General features: G+C 53.6%; 1 protein-coding gene across 1 annotated transcript; it reads right to left on the bottom strand.

Annotated features, from left to right (window-relative positions):
* Positions 1-138: 138 nt before the first annotated feature.
* ARHGEF40 (Rho guanine nucleotide exchange factor 40) lies at positions 139-19,361 on the bottom strand. Its single transcript, XM_030318644.1, is given in 28 exon segments — positions 139-544; positions 793-838; positions 1,487-1,617; positions 2,122-2,265; positions 2,493-2,597; positions 3,363-3,540; positions 4,750-4,920; positions 5,636-5,851; positions 6,675-6,761; positions 7,102-7,125; positions 7,127-7,263; positions 7,266-7,323; positions 7,439-8,080; positions 8,578-8,721; positions 8,824-8,882; positions 8,885-8,926; positions 8,929-8,944; positions 10,600-10,726; positions 11,102-11,217; positions 11,299-11,394; positions 12,727-12,843; positions 12,956-13,036; positions 13,147-13,240; positions 13,824-13,944; positions 14,073-14,240; positions 14,378-15,623; positions 16,212-16,409; positions 18,968-19,361. Coding segments are annotated over 27 exon segments (4,563 nt in total). The 5' UTR covers positions 18,971-19,361; the 3' UTR covers positions 139-544; positions 793-796.
* Positions 19,362-22,909: the final 3,548 nt, after the last annotated feature.

Genomic DNA, 22,909 nt, shown 5'->3' with positions numbered 1-22,909 from the left:
GGCCTGTACAGGTACTGGGTACCTCGAAGCCTTGGTTTTATTTTCTGTGTTCTAGTTAGTGGTTGGGGAAGGGGAAGTGCTCAAGTTAGCAGTATCACCTCAACGCAGAGGGTCTGCTCTAGCTCTGCTGAGACAAAGCGTGAGTAAATACATTTAATATAACAATAGTATTATAATAACAGTAATTACATGTATAAAGTTTGCAGTTCCCCACCCCATCCTCCTATAATGGTTTGCATAGCTCTGTTTCCTGTGACACCCCAGAATGGAGTCACCAGGAACAACAGCTGACCTGACAGAGATGAGTGTTCTCAGGGAGAGTCGGGGTGGGATGGGACGAAGGGGAGAACTCAGGCTGACATGGAGCCGTGTCCTGGGAGTATGCAGCAGCCCAGGATGGGGCAGGACTGGATGAGGGATCATACTCCACCTCCGGAGTATGAAGGCAAGCAAGTGTGGTCACTCTGGTTCCTGCAGGAAGGCACTCGGCTGGAGAGCGCTAGAGATAGCAGCAGGGAAACACGCCGGTCATTGGACCTCCTCTCTGTCCAGGAAGCAGAGGAAAGGAAGCATTCAGTGCCCTTCCAGTCCTCCACTATGTCCCACTGCCATCCCAGCCCAAAATGTGCTGAGAGGGAGGCTGGAGCCAAGTTCTCCGTCTTCTCTAGAAGCCAGGAGAGAAGAGGGAGATAGGTTGGGAGAGGGGAGAAGCTGACTTCCAGGCAGCCGGGAGGAGGGCAGCACGCGCAAAAGGGAAGGCATGCTGGATGTAGTGAAGGGGTACGGACTCACCCAGTCACAGAGGTGTAGTGGGGTCGCTCAGGGCTCGGGCATGACTCTGCAAGGAGAGGAAGTGCAGTGAACTTAAAGGCTAAGGAAACGTCCTCTTTTCTATACTCCTCCCCATCTCCTAAGCCTGCCAATTCACCTCTCTGTCCTCCTCCTCAAAGTTCCTGAATTTTGCTGATTTAATCCAAGTCCAAATGCTGTTGGCATTACCCCCTTTCCATCCACTCCTGCACTATGCTCCTTTTTTTTTTTTAAGTTTACTTTTTTTTATCAAATTTACTTATTTATCCTGAGAGAGAGCATGAGTGGGGGAGTGGCAGAAGGAGACAGAGGGAGACAGAGAATCCCAAGCAGGCTCCATGCTGTCAGCACAGAGCCCAATGTGGGGTTCAGTCCCACAAACCACGAGATCATGACCTGAACCGAAGTCAAGAGTCGGACTTTTAACTGACTGAGCCAGCCAGGTGCCCCCTATGCTCTTTACTTAAGATTCCTTTTTACTTCTGACCTTGATGCCTCTCAGCCAAGCCTGTGGGAGAGGAGGAAGGCAGACTGGACAATATATACAACCTGCGGTCTTGCTGGGTGCACAGGCTCATTGGTTCCCCCTGCCCCCGTGGGTTGAATGATCAGAATATCCCACCCAGAAAGTGGCTGAAGAGATCACCCCATTCCCAGCCCTAAAGCAGGGACTTACCTGCCGGGACAGCCCTAAGATCCCTCCACTGGCCAGAGTGGGAGTGCTGCTCCCAGGGTGGGGGGGTTGCAGGCTGGGGCTGTTTCTTGGTCCTGGGGACACATCTCCAGAAGAGTCAAGTGTTTCTGGGGCTGGAGGGGAAGCTAGGGTGAGAGCAGGGTATAGAACCCCTCTAGATTACCTTAAGCAACCAAGCTGCTCCATCAGGGAAGAAAAAGCTCCATAGCAACAGGAAGCTGTGAGTCACCATAGCAATCCATTTGCAAGAGAACCCCCCTACCAAGAGGCAGGAAATTGTCAGCAGCATCATTAGAGCAACCAGGGAAGAAGCGACAGGAAACTATAAGGATTGCCGTGGTGAACCAGGAGGGTACAACAGGAAGCTGAGCAGTTTCCATAGAAACTCAAGGAGAGCTAGAGAGAGAGGTACAGAGGAAGTGCTTCTTAGCAACAGGCTGCTGTAAGCATTACCCTAGCAACCAGATGGAAAGCTCTTTTAGCAATGGGGAAGCTGTACATAGTTGTCATGGCAACTGGGCTACTTGGCTAGAAAAAGGAATTGCTTAGCAGCAAGCAGCCTGAATATCACCACGATGACCCAGCTGTTGAGAGCCACCCCTTGAGAGGTGCCTCACCCAGGGAAATTTGCTTGACGTCCAGATCCCAGGCCTCCTCCTCGACGCGGGCAGGCAGGGAGCAGGCTCCCGGTGAGAGGCCGGGAAGGGAAGGGCCGGCATGCTCAAAGGATGACACGGCCACGGAAGCCCGGGTGCGGGCGGCTGCAGAGAGGGGGGGTGGTGGTGGGGTGGTGGTGTGGGAAAGCCCTCCTGGCTCTCTGAAGTGACCCTCAGCCTCATAGAGGGCCTCCCAGTCAGTCCCACAATTTCTGGGAGGACATGTCCACTCATTACCCTTCCTTACTTTTCCACCATGCCTCCCCACTGTGCCCTCACTCTCGAGGTCTTGACTTCTGGGGGCCACCCCCCCCCAGCACTCTGGCCCTCACCTCTTCCAGTGAGCAAGGCACTAAGCGTCCGCTCCCCAAGGGCTTTGATGTCCAGGAAGGGTTTATTCCCAATGCCCATGGAGACCATCTGCTGCACTCGGAGCTCTAGGGAACAGAGACCCTGTTACCAACCTCCTTCAGCCCCTCTTCGCTCCAAGCCCTAGCACTGGAATGGGAGACACTTCTTTTGCTCCTTGCCAATTCTCATTCATCTGGTATCTCCTATTACTCTTGCTGTCGACTGTTACTACACGGATGGTGATGGTGGTCCTAGACTTCCTCCTCAGACATCCATCTCTTGTATCTTATTTGTTGCATTCTGCCTATTTGGCATTCCAGCCACCCACCTTCTAATACTCACCTTCTGCCCTTTATTGTGGACATTAAGAGCAAACCCCTCATTTTTACATACATTTATAGTTTACCAAGTGTATCCATATATATCACCTTATTTAATCGGGCCTATCACACTAAAATGTAGCTGTTACTTTCCATTTTTCAGATGAGTGGAATGAGGTTCAGAGAATTATAAACAAAAATCCAGCCAAAAAACCCCAAAAAGAAACACACGTACTGGTCTAGGTCACCCAGCAAGTACATTTTGGACTCCAGGTCCAGTGAGCTGTCCCTCATTCCCTTTTGCCCCGCCATTTGCTCTTGCTTTCCTGAAATTGGTAGCTTCCTCTTTCCTTTTGGTACACCTTACACTAATTTCTATGTCAGCAATCTCTCTCAAGTCAGATCTTGAATCATCTCCAAAGTCATTCTTTCTCCATCCCACACCCTGTTTCCCAAGTGGTCTCCACATGCTCTGGCTAACCTGCCATAACCTTGACCCCAAGCACACCCTCCCCTGGCCCTGCCCGGTACCCTTGTTGTGGGCTGCTTGTCTCCACAGCAGCTGGGCAATAGAACTGGTCCACTTGAGTTTGATCTCTGGTGAGGCTGCCTGCAGAGTGTATGCCTCTCGTGCACGCCGCCGCCGAAACCACAACTCAAAGCAGAGGCCGCTGTCACCGATGTTTTCTGTTAGCCCCATGTCAGCAGTCTGAGAAAGAGCGGAGGAGAGTGGGTGAAGACAGAGTGAATCCTGGCTAGATGGTACCACATGGAAAAGCACTACACTTAGCTTGGCATCTGGTGGATGTTCAGTAAATGTTTGCTCAACACCTACCATATGCCAAGTGCTCTACATGTAGGCTTCCTAACAACCATAATTTACAGACGGGGAATGCCCAGAGACAGGAAGCAGCTTGCCCAAGGGTTTATCACAGCTTAGCAGAGAAAGAGGGTTCAAACCCATGTCTACATTATTCCGAACCTAGGCTTTTTTCCCTATACTGTACTCGCCCCTAAAGAGCTGGAACGAATGTAGGGGAGGAAAGTTTAGAAACCCTTAGAATCATGTCGCACTGCCTGACCTAGGCCTCTAGGTCTATTTTATTTTATTTTATTTTATTTTATTTTATTTTATTTTATTTTATTTTAAATATTTATTTTGAGAGAGAGAGAGGGGAGGGAGAGAGAGAGAGAGAGAGAAAGAACGTGCATGTGTGGGGGAGGGGAGTCTTAAGCAGGCTTCACGTTGTCAGCACAGAGCCTAACGTGGGGCTCCATCCCTCAAACTGAGAGATTGTGACCTGAACTGAAAACAAGAGTCAGATGCTTAACTGACTCAGCCACCCAGACATCCCCTAGAGATTTTATTTTTAAGTAATCTCTACACCCAACGTGGTGCTTGAACTCACAACCCCAAGATCAAGAGGTATATGCTCTATTGACTGAGCCAGCCAGGTGCCCCTAGGATTAGAGGTCTCTACTGATGTTTATCTGAATACCAAAGCTGTTAACTGAAGCAAGGCCTCCCTCATCTTGGGTTCAGTTCTACTCGTTCCATCAACTCAAGATATAGATAGATAGATAGATAGATAATAGAGTCCTCTCTCCTGACCCCCAGGGACCACCCCTAACTCAGAAAACATATATTCTTAATGGGAAAGGTCTTCCTCCATTCTGGGTTGGAATGCCTCGTGAGTGTCCCACATGAATGATAAGGAAAACCCCAATGACAGTAACAGGAGCTTCTATCACTCCCCCAACACCTTAACCTGATGGTTGATTAAGGTCAAAGCCTGTTTTAGATGATGCAGATTCTGAACCTCGGTTGGGGTTGAATGTCCAAAACATCTTGAGTTCTCAAGAAGAGCATGGCTTCTTGTCCCGTCCCTCTCCAAATCTCCCCTTTCCAGCATTGTACCTTAAAGGCCTGCTTGTAAACAAAGGTCTCTGACCCCCCCTCAGCGCCCTTGAGCTTGCTGAACAGGAGGAGATGCTCAAAGAGAAAGACATGGCGAAGGCACTTCTTTCGACCACAGATGACAGTGAAGGGGTCCCGGTGCAGGAGCTGTCCCTGCTCCTTCAGATCTGTCTGGGGAAAGGAAAAGGAAAGATAATTGGCCCTGGAGCCCTTTGAGTATATTTTGTGGGGAGTAAAAATGAGATTTATAGGGCAAGGGGCCTAATGTACTGGTTCTCAGGCTGAGTTAGGAAATCAGTGAGGGCCTTGACCTAGAATCCATCCATGGTCACCATGCACAGTGCACCTGACCTAGTAACATAGCCCTGCCTTTCAAGACAGAAGGTACGCTGTATAGTAGGGTTATAGCCTCCCCCTCCCATAGTGTGGTTACAGGGTTATAGTGGGGAAATCTTTGAACGTTGGGGATAAAGCACCATTCTGACCCAGGAAGAGAATCAGCAAAGAATTGAAGGGGAAAGAGGTCTATCCTAGAGGAGGCAGGTTCCCTACCTATTCTGGAACTTCTGGGCTAGAAAGAAACTAGGTAGGGGAGAATAAGGTATGTGTTGGGTGTTGAGGAAGAACAGAGTAGATAAGGAAAGAGAAGAATTGGGAATGGAACAGGAAAGCACATGGGATGTCAGGCAGGACATAGCTTCTTTATTTATAGATGAGGACACTGAGGCCCAGTGAATTTCAGTGACTTGACCAAGGCCATCTAGCTGATTAGGAATTAGAGCCTGGGCCCTCTGACCTTGAGTCTAGTTCTCTTGTCACCAGCCACACTGCATCTAAGGCCACAAGGCTAGACCGTTTGAACTGGAGTGATGAGCCACGGCCTTACCTCGCAGCCACGCACTGCCTCCACGGCCAGCAAGTCTCTGCCACGGGTCTCCTGTTCCCGGAGCAGCTGCACGGCAGCCCCAAGAGCCTGGCGCTCAGAACTCAGTTCAGGCCCAGCTTCCCTTAGGAGCTCCTCCAGGAGCCGCCCATACCGAGCAAGCTGCTCCAGGGGCTGCTGCAGGGCGCGGGGCAGGTAAGGGCCACTCTCTGTGGAGCCCTAGTTGGGGAGGAGACAGACAGGGATGAGGAGGGTGGGGGCTGGAGCTGGTGGGGGCTGAGTTCTGTAGGGAAGGTGGATGGTAGTCCAGGCTTTCAGGGGTAGATGAAGCCCAGATACAGCCAAAGGTAAGATGAAAACTTCCCCAGGAAGAAAGCAGGTAGGGGGCCTGCAGGAGAGTCAATCATCCTCTATCTTGAAGGAGAATGAAAGAGGAACACAAATTATCCCTTACAGTCTCTGGCTTTTAAGTTTTGTTTTTTCAGCGTTTTTTTATTATTTTTGGGACAGAGAGAGACAGAGCATGAACGGGGGAGGGGCAGAGAGAGAGAGGGAGACACAGAATCGGAAACAGGCTCCAGGCTCCAAGCCATCAGCCCAGAGCCTGATGCGGGGCTCGAACTCACGGACCGCGAGATCGTGACCTGGCTGAAGTCGGAAGCTTAACCGACTGCGCCACCCAGGCGCCCCTCTGGCTTTTAACTCTAACGTCACTTTCGTATCTTTTGATGTAAAGTCTTTTGATCCTCAGAGCACTCTGTAAGTTAGACAGAGTGTATATTGCACCCATTGACCAGATGCAGAAACAGAGACCCAGAGGAAATCAAGAGTCTTGCCCAAAGTCCCTCAGGATAAAAATGCATGCTCACTTGGCTCCCAGGCCGGTGTTTGTCCTACCCTCAGCAATTCTGGGAGCTTATTAGTAGGTGATGTTCCTGGGCACATCCAGGAAAGCTTTCTTTCCCTGAGAGACTTTGAGGGGTGGCATGTTTTGGGTACTCCTGACCCCTCTCCTTCTCATGAGGGTTGGAGCAAAGGTTACCTTGGTTGGGGGGCCAAGTGCAGCCAAACCATTCTCCAGTTTGTGTCGGTGCTTCACATACTGGGCATAAAGGCTGAACTGGTCCCCCTGTGCCAGAAGGGAAGAGACAAGCCATTATCTGGTGAGAGACAAGCCTCTCCTTTTCCTCCTCCCCATCCTCACTACAACGCAGAGGAGAGACGGGACACTGAGTCTGCCTAGGAAACGACCGGCTTCCATGCAGTGAGTGAAGGCCAGGCTGCACTCGAGGACAGGACAACAGGCTAAGGAGATCCAGAGGGGCCCAGAGAACAGGACTGGCCCCAGAGTCTCGGACCACATACTTTGGATGGTGGCGGGGAATGGATACTGAGAAGGAGGGACAAGTGGATGGGGCTGAAGCATGAGAAGGGAGAGGTACCCTGGAAGAAGTTGAGGGATCACTCACGTGGCGAAGAAAGCAGGCCCCAATGCCGCAGGGGGTGGGTGGCGCAGCCCTGAAGCTCCCGTAGGAAATGTGTCCGGTGGAAGCTGCGAAGCCTCTCCCGCGTACTCAGGGCGGCAGCCCAGGCGCCCCTCAGTTCAGGAGTCAGCTCAGGCCCAGGTGGCATGGCTCACTCAAGGTGGCCACGTACTCTTGCTCACAGGCAATCAGCTCAGACACCAGACGCTGCGGGCGCTGCAGGAGCAACAGGAAGTCGTGTCAGAGGAGGTGGGGCAAGGGAGGGAGTCACCACCTCCAACAACTACGCTAGTCTTTTCCTGCTGGGTCCGTTGGGCCTTGCCTCTTGGGCACTGATTGGCCTGGGCTCTCACCTGATGCTTCGCTTGCGCTCCATCCGGGGGGTGCCTACTCCCCAGGGCCCGTCTGGACCTCCAGCTCGGCCCAGCAGCACATGTTCCCGGGGTGAGCACGTCCTGTCGACCACCTCAGTACTGGTGACTTCCAGGCCTCGGATCAGCACAGTCCTTGGAGGCCTGCCCTCTGCCTCTGGAGCCAAATCAGGGCCCTCCTCTTCACAGTCCTCCCCACAGGGCGCCAGGGAGCAATGGGATGGGGCTGCACGTGGCCCAGGGCTGCTGGGGAGCAGCAGGGAGCTAAGGCTGGGCGAGGGGCTGTGGGGGCCCCGGGAGGCCCCTCCGCTGCTGGTGCTGTCTGCCCGTCGTCGCCGGTGGCCCTGTGGACTCGCCTCCTCTCCCAGGTGTTGCTGAATCCTCCTCTCCAGCTCTTGGCAGCGGGCCCGGCAGCGGCCCCATTCTCGCAGGGCTGCAGGGCTGCCCAGGTCCAAGGCCAGGGCCCGCATCTCCTGGAAGGTGCCGGCGCTCGGCTCCGGGGCCCGCCGCAGGGCCAGGGCTGCCAGCACTGCCTCCCGACCCGGTCCCGCTCCTGCCAGCCGAGCAGAACCTTCATTCACCCATTCATGTGCCTGCCAGGCCAAAGCGGGTGGTCGGGAATGGGGAGAGAAAGAATGAGTTTCTGTGCCACTCACACATGCTGCCCAATGACAGCTCCTGTCCTCTTTTGCCGCTGGCTTCCCAGTGCCCGTCACCCTCTTAGTCCTCTGAGAGCACTCCCTTCACTATCCCAGCACCACTGCCTAACCGTGTCACTCTGAGCTGGTACAGAGACAGAGGGGCCCTGGATGTGAGAAGAGCCAATACTTATCCGTGTTTATCAGTGGCAGGCTCTGTACTAAGTGCTTTTATATATTACCTATGTCATCCTCACAGCAGCCCTGTGAGGTGGGTGCCTATGGAGGCATGCTCAAGTTTAGAAACTTGTCCCAGGTCACTCAGCAAGTAAGTGGCAGAGCCAAGAATCAAAGGAGATGGTCTCCTGAGTCCCTGCTTTTAGCTACTACCTGATCAGCTTCTCCATGCAGAAGGCAGGCAATGGTGGGCCCAGAAGAGGATGTGCACACACCTGCTGGAAGAAGCGCTGTAGCCGCAGGGCCCGATGGAGGCCACTCTCAACCTGCTCCAGCCGCTGTTCAAAGACATCCAGAACCTTCTGGGAGGTGGTGTCCTCCTCCAGGGCCAAGGCCTCCCGGGCCTGGGCCAGGCGCTCCTGAAGAAGGAAGGCTGAACTCAGACCCCATCCTCAGGCCTAGTCAGTCTGCCCCTCCTTCCCCGCGTGCTTCTCCTGACCTGCCCCTCTCCCCCTTCTCACCTGAACCTCAGTACTGAAAGCCCGGAACTGTAGCTCTGTCTCTTGCAGGGCAGACAGGAGTCCCCAGGCACAGCAAAGCTTGCTAGCTGCTCCTCCCCAGGCCTGAGAGCCACTGTAGCACCTGAGACAGACAAGGGGGCACAGCAGGGCCGTGAGGGAGAAGGAGGCCATGTGGTGGGAAGGAGAGCTGAGATCCAGCTCCAACCCCACCACCCTAATCCATGGACCCTTGGGTAAACCATTTCATATCAGCTGTAGTGTGGGAACGGTAACATTGGTTGGTAGTAGTTCCCACACAGGTCTAGTGAGAGATCATTTGTAAGCACAAGAAGAAAGGGGAAGCTGGGCTGGCAGGGAGCACTGAGGAGGAGGATGAGGGCTCCAGGGCTCTGTCTGCAGGTGACATAGATAAAGCTGGTGTGGGCCTGAGGTGGATGAGGATCCTCTGGATAACGGAGGGGGCTGGGAGAAATTTCACATTCACTGAGTCCAGCGACAAGTGGGCAGGGGTCCCAGGGGCCTGGCTTGGAGAGACAAGGACAGTGCAACGCACGTGTGTGTGTGTGTGGTGTGTGTGTGTGTGTGTGTGTGAATGTGGGTGCGTGTGTCCACCTCTAGTTGCCTATTATGGCGATCTAAGGACTCTCATATTAGTTCTAGAATATTTAACCAAAAAGGGATGGTAATATTTTCTTCTGAAGAAAGGCTGGAAGCTGGCATAGGACAGCCTGAGGAGAAGTCTGAGAATGTTCCTAATAATTAGAGCCCAACCATAAACACTTCTCTGTCCTTGCTGAATTCATTTGGTCATCCCAACATCCTTGAGAGGTCAGTGTCATTATCATCCCCATTCTAAAGATGCAGACTTGAGAACTCAGAGACACTTTAAGATCTGTGCAACATCTCATTCCTAACAGAGCTAGAACTCAAGCTGGGAACTTTAGACTCCAAATCCTGCGTGCTAACGGTTTGAAATGGGGGAAAACAGCTAACAAGCAAGCAAACAAACAAACAGTAAGAGATACAACCCTTTGGATCTGGGATGGAGGAAGGCACTATGTGGCAACCCCAGAAAACAGAAAGCCCTGTCCCCCACTTTGACATTGACCCTGCGATGACTCTTCCCCTGATGCCCACATGCAGGTCCATGAGGTGTTCACTCACCCATGCCTGGGGCTCTGAGGGAACAATCAGATTGCAAACCACCCCCATACCCTACATGTTAGAATGATCCCTGTGGGGCTCTTAACCCCAGGAGAATAATGAAGGTTCAGAAAAGCCAGCCTTATCCCTGAATCTTCCCCACATAAGAGGCCTTAGCATCTTCCATTGCCCTCTCCTTCCAAGGTGGAGGAAGCTGGGACCTTACCAGCCTCAGGTTTGGGGAAGACATTGTATAAAGAGTTGAGGGAGCTTGGGTAGAAGTGTAGTTAAAGAGCTGGTACCAAGAGACATTTATTATTTTAAGCTAATAGGCACGCTAGAGTCAATCAGCTCTTCCCAGAATCCCCTAGGGCACCCAAGCATCTCACAGTCTCTAAGGATTCTTGATCAAAGATCGACAGTGGGGCAGGGGAGATCTGGCTTCTCTTCTTTGCTGGTCCTTAGATGCTATCTCTCCCTTGTTGAATCTCACACTGACCAGACCATCCTCCAGGGTGGGGTGAGAAGAAGGAGGTTAGGAGAACACTATCAACCATAAATGTCAGCAGAAAAGGGAGTGCTGGAGGCCAGGCTCCCGGGCCAAGTAAGAGAGGTCTGGGGGTCCAGGCCCACCTGCTGGAGTCGGTGTAGACGCTGCCTCCGCTCCTGCTCTTGTACATGCAGGTTGGAGAGGCGCACGAGCTGGTGAATGGCTTCATCCACCTCCTGGTACAGTGTAGCGGGGCCAGGGCCCTCCAGCCTGGGGAAAGAGAGGGGCAGAATGAACTATTGCCCTTATCAACCCTTCCCTGCCCCCACCCCATTCCATCCTTGCATCTTAGTATGAGATGTAGCACAGCATCGTGGGTCAGAGTACAGGCCTGGATTTGAATCCTGACTGAATTACTGACTAATCTTGGCCAAGGCATTTAACATTTGTCATCCTCCAAATCCGTCTGTAATCATAACTAGCACCTAGGGATGTTATGTGAAAATTATAATAAGTGGAAATGCATACTCTCCTGTCCGATACCTGCTCAGTAAGAATTATCTGGCAGCTAAGGTTTATTGACAGCTCTCTGCTGTGTCTCCACACCCCCATGTCCACCGCCCGCCCCCTCCACCCCCCTCATACTTGCTGCTATGGGTGGAGCGCAGCCTCATCAGGATGGCTCCCCCATCCCTCTGCAGCTCCGTCAGTCGGGGATCTGCCAGCACCTTCTGTAGGGGCTCAAGCATTCCTACAGCCTCCTGGGGGCAAGGAGCAGTTGAATGTTGGCATTCCACTAGAGAGCCCCCATCCCAACCCTTTTGTCCCATCTCGTTTCCTACCTCTCCTTCTGGCTCTGCGGCTCCCTCCAGCTCCTCAATGGCTTGCCGCACAGAGCACAGCACACCTTGACACAGGAGGCACAGCCTTGCCACTTCCTGAAACACACACACAGGGATGGAGGTGGGGCAGTCCCAGAGACTCTTATGGAGACAATGCTCAGTTAGTTGCTGACTTTGTTGTTTACTAACTGTATGACATTAAGCAGGTCCAGAAACCTCCCTGAACCTCAGTTTCCTCAACTGTAAAGCGAGGACAAGACACACAGGATTTTGCGAGGTTTAAAGAGATGATGCCAAGTAAGCACTTAGCATGGGACTGGTACAGCATACAGCGTAGTAAATGTAAGTCTCCTTTTCCTCTGTGCGCTAGGTGTTCACCCTATAAAACGCTCCTCTCTGCCTGTTCAGACTGACATCCCCTTTGATGCATAGTTTAGAGACCATGTTACAAACCCTCTTTCATACTTAGCTCAGATCATGTTCACCTGTCTTTTCTTGAATATTCACAGCACTTAGATTCACAGAATCAGAGATTATATCACAATTGCTCTATTTTTTGGTTGAAGACCCTGAGGCCTGGATGTTGGTGCAGGGAATAAGTGCAGAAAGGGTACCATCTCTGGAAGTGGGGTACAGTAATTTGTCCTAGGTCACATGGAACTAGAACCAGACTTCATGACTGTCAGCTCGTTCCAGAACCCCAGTAAAACTACCTTACACTCTTCTCCAATAGCTTCTTACTTATGTCCCACCAAAAATCATATGCTGCTTGATATCACATTAAGAACCTGTTTAACAGGGGTGTCTGACTGGCTCATTCGGTTAAACATCAGACTTCAGCTCAGGTCACGATCTCATGGTTCATGGGTTCGAACCCCGCATCAGGCTCTATGCCGACAGCTCAGAGCCTAGAGCCTGCTTCAGATTCTGTGTTTCCCTCTCTCTCTGCCCTTCTCCCTCTCAAAAATAAATAAACATTAAAAAAAAAAAAAAAGAACATTTAACATACTCCTCTCATGTCCCCGGTAGCCCATGGTACATGCTTAATACTTTGATCATGGGTTGTGAGCCATAAATACTTATTGAATTGAGGGGCCTCTGGGTAGCTCAGTTGGTAAGTGTCCAACTCTTGATTTCAGCTCAGGTCATGATCTCACAGTCTGTGAATCGGGCTCTGTGCAGACAGCACAGAGCCTGCTTGGGATCCTCTGTCTCCCCCTCTCTTTCTGCCCCTCTGTGCTCACATACTCTCTCTCTCTCAAAAATAAACAAACATTAAAAAAAACAACCTTATTGAATTGAATGGAAAGGAAATCACTTTTTCTCAACCCCATGGTCACGTCTCAGATCTGCCCTCTCTCTCCCAGAATTTTCTGAGCTGGGTCATTCCTGGCTCCCAGTGTCCTGGGTAGGGGTGGTGAAGCTTACCTGGTGTGTCTCTACCCAGTAGCTGGGCAAGGGTTCCCTGTGACCTCCCAAGTCCCACGGCAGCTCCTCTGGCTTGGCCACTCTTTTCAGATCACTTTCTGACAGCAACTCAGCGCCCTGTAGACATGTGAAGGCAGGGGATTCTGGCCTGGCCACCCAGGGTTCAGGGACCAGCCTGGGGCTTTCTCTCCACTATTAAGGGGGACTAGCTGGGAGTGAGGAGCTCAACCTGAAGTCCATAGAATTCAGTCAGAGGGTCATCATGAGTGAGAGAGCAGAGACGCTGAATGAGAGGAGGGTCTCCTGAGTCCTAAGGGCAAAGAAGCATAGCCCTAAACTGTGGGCACCTGGGTGCCATTCCAGGCCACGGGGAAGGGTTATGGTCAGGAGAAATACCTGTGTCAAGGGGTGGTTGGTTACCTGAAGTTGACTTAGAACAGGAATGAGTGCTGGAGGCAGTGGGGCCTTTCGAAGGTCCAGCAGGATGGACAGCCCCAGTATCTGGAGATCAGGCCTGTGGGGGCAGAAGAGCCAAGGAGGCAGTGTGTATGCACCTGTGTGTGTACTGAGGGGATAGTGGCCCGGGGTCTGGCTTTACTGTTACTAGTTCTCAGGAGAAGTTAGTTCCTGGTACTTTTGGGAAGCAATGGGCAAAAGGCCAAAGTGTGAGTTTGTGTCGAAGAGGCACTGATCTAGCATTCAGGAGTCTGTATTCACATGGCTACTAAATCATAGGATCATGGTCTGAAAAATTAGGACTTCAATGCTCTGGAAGGGTGTGAATTCAATTTCAGTCCATAGCATGATGCCTACTAGGTTCTTGGGGCTTAGTAAATAGTTGTTGAGTGAGTAAATCAATACCCCGATAATCTAGGTAGTGCCTTAGGGTATTGAAAGTCAGCAATGTTGACTTTGAGGATTGATGAAGATATCCTGGAGGTTAGAGGTCAGCAAGGTCAGCAGTCAATGACTTAAAAATGTGAGGGGTGAGGAACTAGGTATCCTAGACGTCAAGAAGTCAGTGTTCTGAGAAGGGGGCCAGGGTCCTCATGACCGGGAGGTTAATGTCCAGGGTGCCGCTGCTGGGCCTCGGTTACCTGAGCAATGAGTGGAGGTAATGAAGAGTAGTGCTCAGCATGTCTCGAGAGGGTGGGGGTTCTTCAGGAGGGCATGGTGGGGTAATGGTCAGCAGAGCTCGCCCACTCTGGTCCATCCCTCCTGAGGACACAAAATGGACAGGCTGTCCTGGCTGGGGGCAGGCCTTGGCTGCCTCCCATCCACCCTGCCTCCCTCGACAGCCCACCCTGGTTGCTTCTCTTTCCCTCCTAACACTGATGCCCACTGACCAGTCAGGACAAGGAATCCAGATGCCATCAAGTCCCAAGCTACATCCGGGTCATCAGAGATGGAGACTGGAGAGGCCTCTTCTGGGACACTGTCCCCTTTCATTTCCTGCACAGCCTCCAAGGGTGGTGTTGGTGGGTCTGATGGAAGCCCTTCTGGACCTGTGGGTCCTGCACAGACACAGGCAGAGCTGTTGGGCCCGAGGTGGGGAGGGTTCTGGCTGTCAGGTTCCCAGCTCCTCCTCTAGCCCCCTCCCTTGGCCCAACCTATGCTGACCCTTGCCTTACCGGCTCTGGTGCCATCTCACCTGCCATGCATATTAGGCTGGGGCCCTCCTGCTCCTTCTTTCTGGCCGTCTCTTCTATAGGTCCACAGGCTTCTGGGGGCCGAGACTCTTTTTTGTCTGCTGGTCCGAGCTCCTCTTTCAGCTCAGACTCTGGCTTCTCTGAGCCTTTGTGCTCCTCCTCAACCGGGCTGCATCCTGGAAGCTCCTGCTCATTTGGCGGGGGCAGACTGACATGGACTTCCTGGTGGCTGGACTCTTCCTTGTCCCCAGGGCTCAGTGGAGCACTGTCCCCTCCTCGGCTAAGAGCCCCTCTGCCTGCAGCACGTTTCTTTCTCCTGTTTCCTTTGCCTGTTCTCCGAGGGGTGCCGGGTGGTCCTTCAGCCCCCTGGCCTGCTCCTCCCCCAACCTCCCCTGGCCTCAGGGGGCAAGATTCAGAGGATTCCCCCAATGTCTCTGCTGGAGACTCAGATACCTCTAGGGCTGTCGCTTCTGGGAGAGCCTCAGCTCCAGGGGGAGACCCGGGGGAGGCTCCAGTGCTGCTTCCTTCACCAGGTGGGCGTGCCCCATCCTGGTCCCGGGCCCCCAGACCCTTCTGGTGCATCCAGGCCCGGTGTCTCCTGTGCCGGCCCTTTCCTCCAGCACCCTTTCGGGTGGGTACCGTCCGGGTCCTGGAGAGGCCCGAGGAGCCCTCAGCATCTGTGGGGCTCCCCCTCGCAGGCAGTGTCACTTCCAGCAGCTCCACGTACTCGCCCTCGGGTCCTTCAGCGGGGGCATTGTGCCCATCCCCAGGACTCCGGGTGCCCAGGGCCTCCTCAGGGAGTGGAGGGCTGGGGAGCCCTGGGGGTCCAGAGGGCAGCTCGGGGGGCAGTGTGCTTGGCCGATGTCCAACCATGAGGCCTCCTTTGTGCACAAATCGTGGGCAGATGAGCTCTGCCCAGGGCAGCCGCTGAATGCCAGAGGGCGCAGATAGTAGGCAAGTACTGAGGCGACCTGTTGGCCGGTCCTTATTGATGCCTTGTAGCCACTCAGGTGTGAATAGGTAGGCACAGGCCTCATTGGGCACAGGCAACTCCTGTACCCGCCCGCCCCCTGGGGCCAGGCACTTGAGTGCCAGGCGGGGTGCTTGGGCTGCTGAGGGCACCACTTGCAGGTAGAAGTCTCCTGGACGTAGCAGCTGCCAGGGCAAGGCTGCAAGCTGCACCACCACCTGCTCGTGCAGGCAGAGGGGCCAGCCCTCATGGAAGAAGAGGAAACCGCTGTACTGGGCCTGGGGAGAGAGGTGGGACTGCGCTCAGGCCCCCGCTGATGAAGCCAGCAGGAGAAGGCAGTTAGAATGGGACCACCCTAGGCAGGGCTGGCCTTTGGCCTGATAGGTCACAATCCCAGGGGAGCTGGAGGGATGGTCATGTAGCAGAAGAAAGGATTGGGACTGTTCAGTTTTCTGCTAGTAGGAAGCTTCTCTAGCAAACGAGTTCCATGCGTGGGAGGGTAACAACTGAGTCATTACATATGGTATGGTCAGCAGATGCCATTGTCTTGGAGGGATCAGAGACTCTTAGGAGTCTTAGGAGTCTTTATATCGGCAGAAGTGAAGGATCTCTGTTGAGTCCTATTTGGGGGAGTTAGTATCTTGAGAAATCCATATGAGGGGGGAAATGTCTGGAATTGGGTCTGATGGGACTGTGGGAGTTGATATTTTTTTTAGGGGTCAATATTTGGGGAAGATGAGTGTCTGTGTGCGTTAGTATCTGAGTGGCCTGTGCCTCTGGGGGCCATCAGTGTTGGGAGCTGGCGTAGATGGAAATTAGTCTGGCTAGTCTCTGAGGCGAGACAGTGGGTCTTAGGGGCCACTCACACAGGCTTCCTGCTGGACCTTGGCAAGCAGGTGCTTGGCGGGCACCAGGAAGTCCAGCGTGTACCTCAGCGCGTCCTCCCGATAAGTCCTCTCCACCACCTGGAACACCTGGCCCAACAATGTGGGGGCCGTTGCCTCGAAGGGCGGGTACAGGGCGGCCAGCGTGCTCTGCACACAGTCTTCCACTGGCTCGGGCTCCTGGGAGAGATAAGACGGGCTGCAGATCCCTGGAGAGCATGGCTCCTGGTATGGGGCTGGGAGTGACTCCCAGGGGCCACCTCATACACATTATGTGCTCAGAGAGGACACTCAGGAAATGGTGGCTGAATGAGCCTGGGATGGCCCCGGTGGGACTGGATCAGTCAGAGTGCACAGGACTAGTGGTGTATTCCACACTGGAGCTCTGAGACATTGGCTTTGGAGGGCCAGGGAGAATTTTTGGTGAATGTCTCTGATCTCAGGGCCATTCCTGGTTCTTGAGTTGGGATGATTGCATAGGGACTCCTCAGGGAGAGGCAGGCCTCTGGGCCACCAGAAGATTCAGTGATGGCTGAGAGAGTTCTGAAGGGTGGAGGGCTTTCACACAGCCATCCTATAAGCCCCTCCTCACAGGGTCTACCATCTGGGGAGCTCCATCTCAAGTGGAGGTGCCACCATCCATGAACAATCATCTCCTAGAGATGGTCATTGGGTGGGAAGAAGGAGGACTAAAGGGCTGTCTGTGGCGTCTTTCTAGCAACCTCTTCCCTCTCAGAGTGGCTCTAAAGGTATCACCCACTTCCCCACATGTGGGATTGGGTTACAAAGAGCGGGGTGGGTACAGCTGAAAGAGGAAATAGTCACAAAAGAGACATGTGGGGAAGGGAGGAGGCTTCGATGTTATGTATTTTCTGATTCCAATAGGACCTCTCCACCAACTCCACCTGTAGCCACTGTCTCAAAAGACTCAGCCCTGCTTTCTCTAAATCTGCCTCCCTAGGTGAATCAATGGGTATCTTTCTCCAATGTGTACCCTAAACAACCACTCCTCAGGCTATATTCCTTCGCAGACTAATTTCTCTTTCAAGATGGCTTTGAAGTTCTTTGTATCAGATTTGTTTGCTCTAAGTGGGCAAGGGGATGCTCACTGCCGTGTTCATCTAGTTCTTTATGACCACCCTCCCCCAGTCTTGTCTTTGCCCTGCAGACAAAACTGCCTATTTTACCAGTTGCCCATCTGTCCTGACCCTCTGAGAAGCCAGGGCAGCCACTCCGGAGTCGGACATTCAGTGCGTCAGCGCGGAGACCCAGCCCCAAGGTGTGTGGGCGAGCAGACAGACCCCCCAGTGTTCCGGGGACCCGGCTAGCGGCTAGCGCAAAGAGGGAGGGGCGGGGGGGGGGGCGAGGTGGGAGGGTGGGAGAGCGGAGAGTGGCGGGGTGAGGCAAAGTGGGCTGTCCGATAGGAGGCCAGGAGGGGGTAGCTAGAGCTGGAGCAGCGAGGCAGCTGCAACCCATTAGGGGCGGTGAGCTCATGGCTGAGCGAGAGTCTCAGCCACAGGAAACTGCAGCGGCAGGAGGGGAGGAGGGGTCTGGGGTGGGAGGCGGCGGGCAGGAGCACAGAGACCGGGCCTCCAGTCGGCCAGGACCAAAAGACCAGAGACTGAGTCAGCTCTCCCTGGCCCAGTTCCTCTTTTTTCTTGCTCCAGCCTCCCTGCCAGGGGGTGCCCTTCCTTCTGTAGAGAAACAGCCCCGGTAGTGCTCCTCCCCCCACCTCCTTGCAGTGAGCGCCCCCTGGCAGGGCCTCCCCCCCCTCCACTCTTGCAGTGAGCGCCCCTTTAGCCTTGTACCTCCCACCCCCCTACAGTGGAGTGGGCGCTCTCTCTGGCAGTGCTCACTACTTGGAATGATTCTTCAGAGAGAACTTCTGGAGTGAAAGTTCCCAGAATAGTGTCCACTCCTGTTGGTAGGGGCTCCCCCTTAATAGTGCCACCCTGCTTCCTGTGTCCTAAGTTGCTGCTGCCAGAGTCTCCTACCTCCTGCGGGGAGCTCCCGCTAGTGCTCCCTCCCCTCTGCAGCTGAGGACTCTAAGACAGTGCTTCTGTTCCCTGCAGCGAGAGCCCTGGGGCACTCTCCCCAGACCCCCCCCCCCATCTCTTGTCTGCTCTGGCAGCGTCACGCCCCCTCCCCACTCTGTCCACTATCTTGAAGCAACCCGTCTTTCTCCACGGGAATTTCCCTCTTTGGCCACGTCCCTGGCCCCAGCCCAGCCACAGCTGTGGCCGGTCCCCCAGGGCCGGATGGGTGGGCCCAGCTCACCGGGCTGGGGACTGGGATGGAAAATGGTGGTTCCAGGCAGGTCAGTTCTCATGACCCGAGGCCGGGCCCCTTCCAGGGCCACTGCAGCACCAACCCGCAGGGGTCTCCCGCGGGTAAGGAGCTGGGACCCGGAGGGGGAGGGAAGACCCTGCAAAGGAAGGCACAGGTCGGGACAGAGGAGGGCGGGGGGAGGCGTGTGGACTGGGGGAGCGACCAAAGGGAGGATGGGGGAGGGGGCGGAGAAGAAGGGAAGAAAGAGTGAGAGCAATACCCCGTGGGGACAGAGCCAGACAGTGGGGCAGACAGACCAAAGAAAGAAGGGGGGGGGATGGGCGGGAGGAGAGTCCCAGAAGCGCTCGACAGACCAAGGCAGGCGCTGGAGGCACTGGGCTGGGGCTGGCGGCCCCGAGCGGGCTGCGCTAAGGCAGAGGGGGACACCGGGGCTGCGACGCCGGACTCACCATGGCTCGGCGCGGGGCCGCGTCCGACGCTCGGGCGGGCGGGGCCGGGCGCGCCGCCGCCTCCCTCCCGCCGCTCGCGTCTCGCCGGGTCTGGCTGGGGGACAGCTCCGGCCGCGGTGGCGGATCGGCCCGCCCGGGCTCCCAGGCCGCGGGCCCCGCCAGGGGGCCGAGACGGCCGCCCCTCCCCGCCCCGCCTTTCAGTGCCCGCCTCCGCCTCCGCGCCGGACCCCCTGCCGGGACTCCTTCTCCCGCGCGGAGCTTCTCCGCGGCTTCCCCGACGCCCCAGCAGATCTGCCTCCCTCTCCCGCAACGCGCTTCCTCCTCCGCCCCGCCCTCCAGTGGGCAGCCCCGACCCTGGCCCTCGGACGCCCGCCTTGCCGAGGATGCCCCTCTTTTGCCGCCGCCGCCTCGCTCCCTGCGGGATCAGTTTAGCTTCCGCAAGGGACACTCCAGAGGGTGGGGCGTGCGTGAATTTTCTGGGGTACCTAGCCTAGGACTGGGGTCCTTTGGTGGCCGGCGCCTCCCGTCTGTAACTCGCCCGAGAACCTGTACTCCCCTTGGTTGCCAGACTTCGGCAGCACCTGGAGCTCGGAAAAGACCCCCAGGCCCCTGCCGACTCTGGTGGAGCTGAGGGCAGGGAAATCAGGGGATTCCTTCCACCCCCCAGGGGCTTGCCCGCCCTCTTTCCCTCCCATCTCCTTCGGCCTCGAGCCTTCTGGCTCCGACAATGGGCTCCTCTGTGCGGCCAGGGGAGGGCGGAGGCGGGGGGGGGGGGATAGGCGGAATTAGGGAGCTGGGAAGGCTTGGGGTGGGGGGTGGGGGTGAACATCGTGACGGAAGGGGAGCAGGGTCTTCGGATCAAATCCTCCTGCAGGGGTGTGCACTTTGGCAGACGTTTTCTGAATTCTTTCCTCCCTGCCCCTTCCCCTCTGCATCCTGTCTCTCCATTTTCGGCTGGCGGAGGGAAGGCATCAGACACCCCGCCCCTCTCCCCGAGTCAGATCCCATGATTCGAAAGACCCTTCCTTCTTATGGGGGTGGCGATACAAGTCTCCCAAGGTCGCTAGGGCTCAAGGCGGTGAGGATGGTTATCTGGCGCAGCAGACAAAGAGGGGTAGTCTAGTTAAGAAAGTTCTAGTCTCACCCATCCTCCACTGCGTCTGGATGTGAAATGAAGCCCCTGCGAGGGTTTCCCAGGAGAGCAGGGGAGGCTTAGGCATAGACGGGAGGTGCTTTTGTTCCTCCTGCGAGCGCGCAAAGGGAAGCCCTGTAGGGGGTGGGGTGGGGGGCGGCACTCCCCAAGGGTGGACGTTTGAGAGGAGATCGGAAAGCTAAATAGTCCCCAGAGAGGGGCGTGAAGGCATGTGCCACTGCGGTTGGGGGCTGACGTTTGGAAAACGTCCTGCCAGTGGGTGCAGCACCTGTGAGGCCAGGAGGCTGGAGCCTCTGGGCAGTGGTTGGAACCGCTGGAGAGGAGGGCGTCGCCTAGGTGATGAGCTCTTCTTTCACTACCTCTGAAAGCTAAACTCCATCCTTTCTCCACTCCACTGGGTCTGGAAAAGAAGAGAAATTGTTGATTCTTCTTGGAGACAAGAGGATCCCTCTGCTCCATGGTGTCAAAGAAAAAAAAAAAATCGAGGGCAAGCAAACTTTAGTGATAATGTTCCCAGCAGAGTTAGAGGTAGGGAGCTGGAGTTCATTTCCACCACTGGGTTATGGGCCCTGAAGTCAAGGAGACTCTCTGGCTTCCTTGTAATTAGTGCTGGGGAACTAGGAGAGTGAGATTTTGCTACCCCCTGGTGTCCACTTTATAAATGCTGCCCAGTAGCTGGTTACAGAGGCCAACACTTAGGAAACTTTTGTAGAGAATATATTATGAACCTTATTCACTTGTTTCAAATCCAACGGACCCATTTCCAGTGTTGGGAAAGAGTCTGAACTTTCCCTTATGGGGTCTTACCTTCCTTATACTCAAGCAGTTGTCTGGGAAACATTTGGTAGAATCCAAGTTTCCCACAATTAGGAAGTGGACATAAATTGAGCTGGCTCTGGGAGTTCATGCACTCCTGGAAAAAAAAAAAAAAGGGTGGATCATTTTTTTCTATGGAAAAAGGGGAGCCATTGAAATTTTTTGAGCCTGCAGGGTGATGGAGTTTAGTTGCAAGTTCTGGGATCCAGTTACTCCTTTCCAGAATTTTTTTTTTTTTTTTAGTGTTTATTTTTGAGAGAGAGAGAGAGAGAGAGAGAGAGAGAGAGAGGAGAGAGACAGATCACGAATAGGGGAGGGGCAGAGAGAGATGGAGACACAGAATCCAAAGCAGGCTCCAGGCTCTGAGCTGTCAGCACAGAGCCCACACGGGGCTTGAACTCAGGAGCTGTGAGATCATAACCTGAGCTGAAGTTTGATGCTCACCCAACAGAGCCACCCAGGTGCCCCTAGGAGTTGTTTTAATCTGTACTAAATGAGAAATTTTATTTTTAAGTAAAGTGAATTTCCTTATAATGGTTAAATACACTTTCTGCAAGAATGCAGGCTGTCACCTACAGTGTGAATGCGTGTGGTATGCATGTGTGTGCAATAGAATGTATGTTGATGAGTATGTTTTGGGGAGATGTGAAGGGGACAGATGATATAGGAGGAACTGGAAGTTTGGAACAGCCCAGGCTTTGAAGCCTTCTCTTGTATTCACAAACAGTTCTCATCATATTTCACCAATTTCAAATTCCTTGGAGCTTACCAAACTCCCATTTTATAGATGAACTTCTGGCTTATTGAAGTTAAATAAATTTGCTGGAAGGTGCACAGTAAGTAGAAAAGCCAGGATTTGAGCCCACGCAGTCTGACTCCAGAGTCTTCACTCTCAAACACTAAGTTATAGGGTTTCGTCTAAACTGTCAGAGTCCAGAAAAGAAGCATATTGAACACTACATCACCTTTTCTATCATCTAACCAGCATATTAGAAGATGTTTATTTTTGTAATAGCCAGTGCTGAAAGAGCGTCTAAAAGTGACAGACACACCTCTGTGGGTCAGAGAATAAAAATCCTTTTTTCCTATCTGTTCTAGAATAAGCAATAGTTAAAATAATCCCCAAGAAATTTCCAAAATGTTTTTTGTAGGGAAGTAGTGTTATCGAAACATGAGAGAAAGTGGAAGAAACATTTGTTTCTGTAATGCTTATTACCCACTTTCTGTGCCCCAAGAGATGTAATTGGCATTCTAGGTAGGCTTGGGACCATAGGCTCCACTCTTTGTCCACTGGGAGTGGACTCTTTGTCCACTGGGAGTGACCAGGGCCCTGCTTTGGTCCTGGGCTTCCAGACAAGGGGGAAGTGATGAAGGACCACAAACGGGAATTGTAGAGATAAGAAGGGACAGACTTGAGAGAACATGTTTTTGTTACCTGTGCCTTCCAAGGAAACTGGAGCCAAGCCTTAGTTATTTTAGGATAAGAAATCTGTGTAGTATACAGTACATATGTTAATAATGTTTTTTGTTTAATTCTCCCTTAGTTTTGGCTTTATTTTATTGGTAATATTCCTTTAAAAATGTACAACTTACTTTCTCTGAGCTAGGTGTCATCAAAGTCCACACCACCACCATCTTGTCTGTGCTGGTGAATTAGTTTCCATACTGGTTGATGTTCTGTACTCTTACTTCCTGAGAAGCCATTCTCTGCAACCCGTCACCCAGAGCATCTTCTAAAAACTCCAGTCAGATACCCTCAACCCCTTCTAATGGCTTCCAATTTGCATATGGATCATTTGCTGCCTATCTCTCTGAGTGACCCTCCAGCCCTAGTGGCCTTCTTCCAGTTTTTTAAACATGCCTTGCTTATTCCTAATTTGGGGTCTTCTTATTCTTTTCTTCCACCTGGAGACTTCTTTTCACAGTTCTAGGGGGCTGGCTCTTATCCTTTGGGATTTTACTAAAGTGTTGGA

Source organism: Lynx canadensis, chromosome B3 (assembly GCF_007474595.2).
Source record: "Lynx canadensis isolate LIC74 chromosome B3, mLynCan4.pri.v2, whole genome shotgun sequence".
In the NCBI taxonomy this organism is placed as follows: domain Eukaryota; kingdom Metazoa; phylum Chordata; class Mammalia; order Carnivora; family Felidae; genus Lynx; species Lynx canadensis.
The sequence above is the reverse complement of the archived record's forward strand: the minus strand, read 5'-3'. Positions and strand labels throughout refer to the sequence as shown.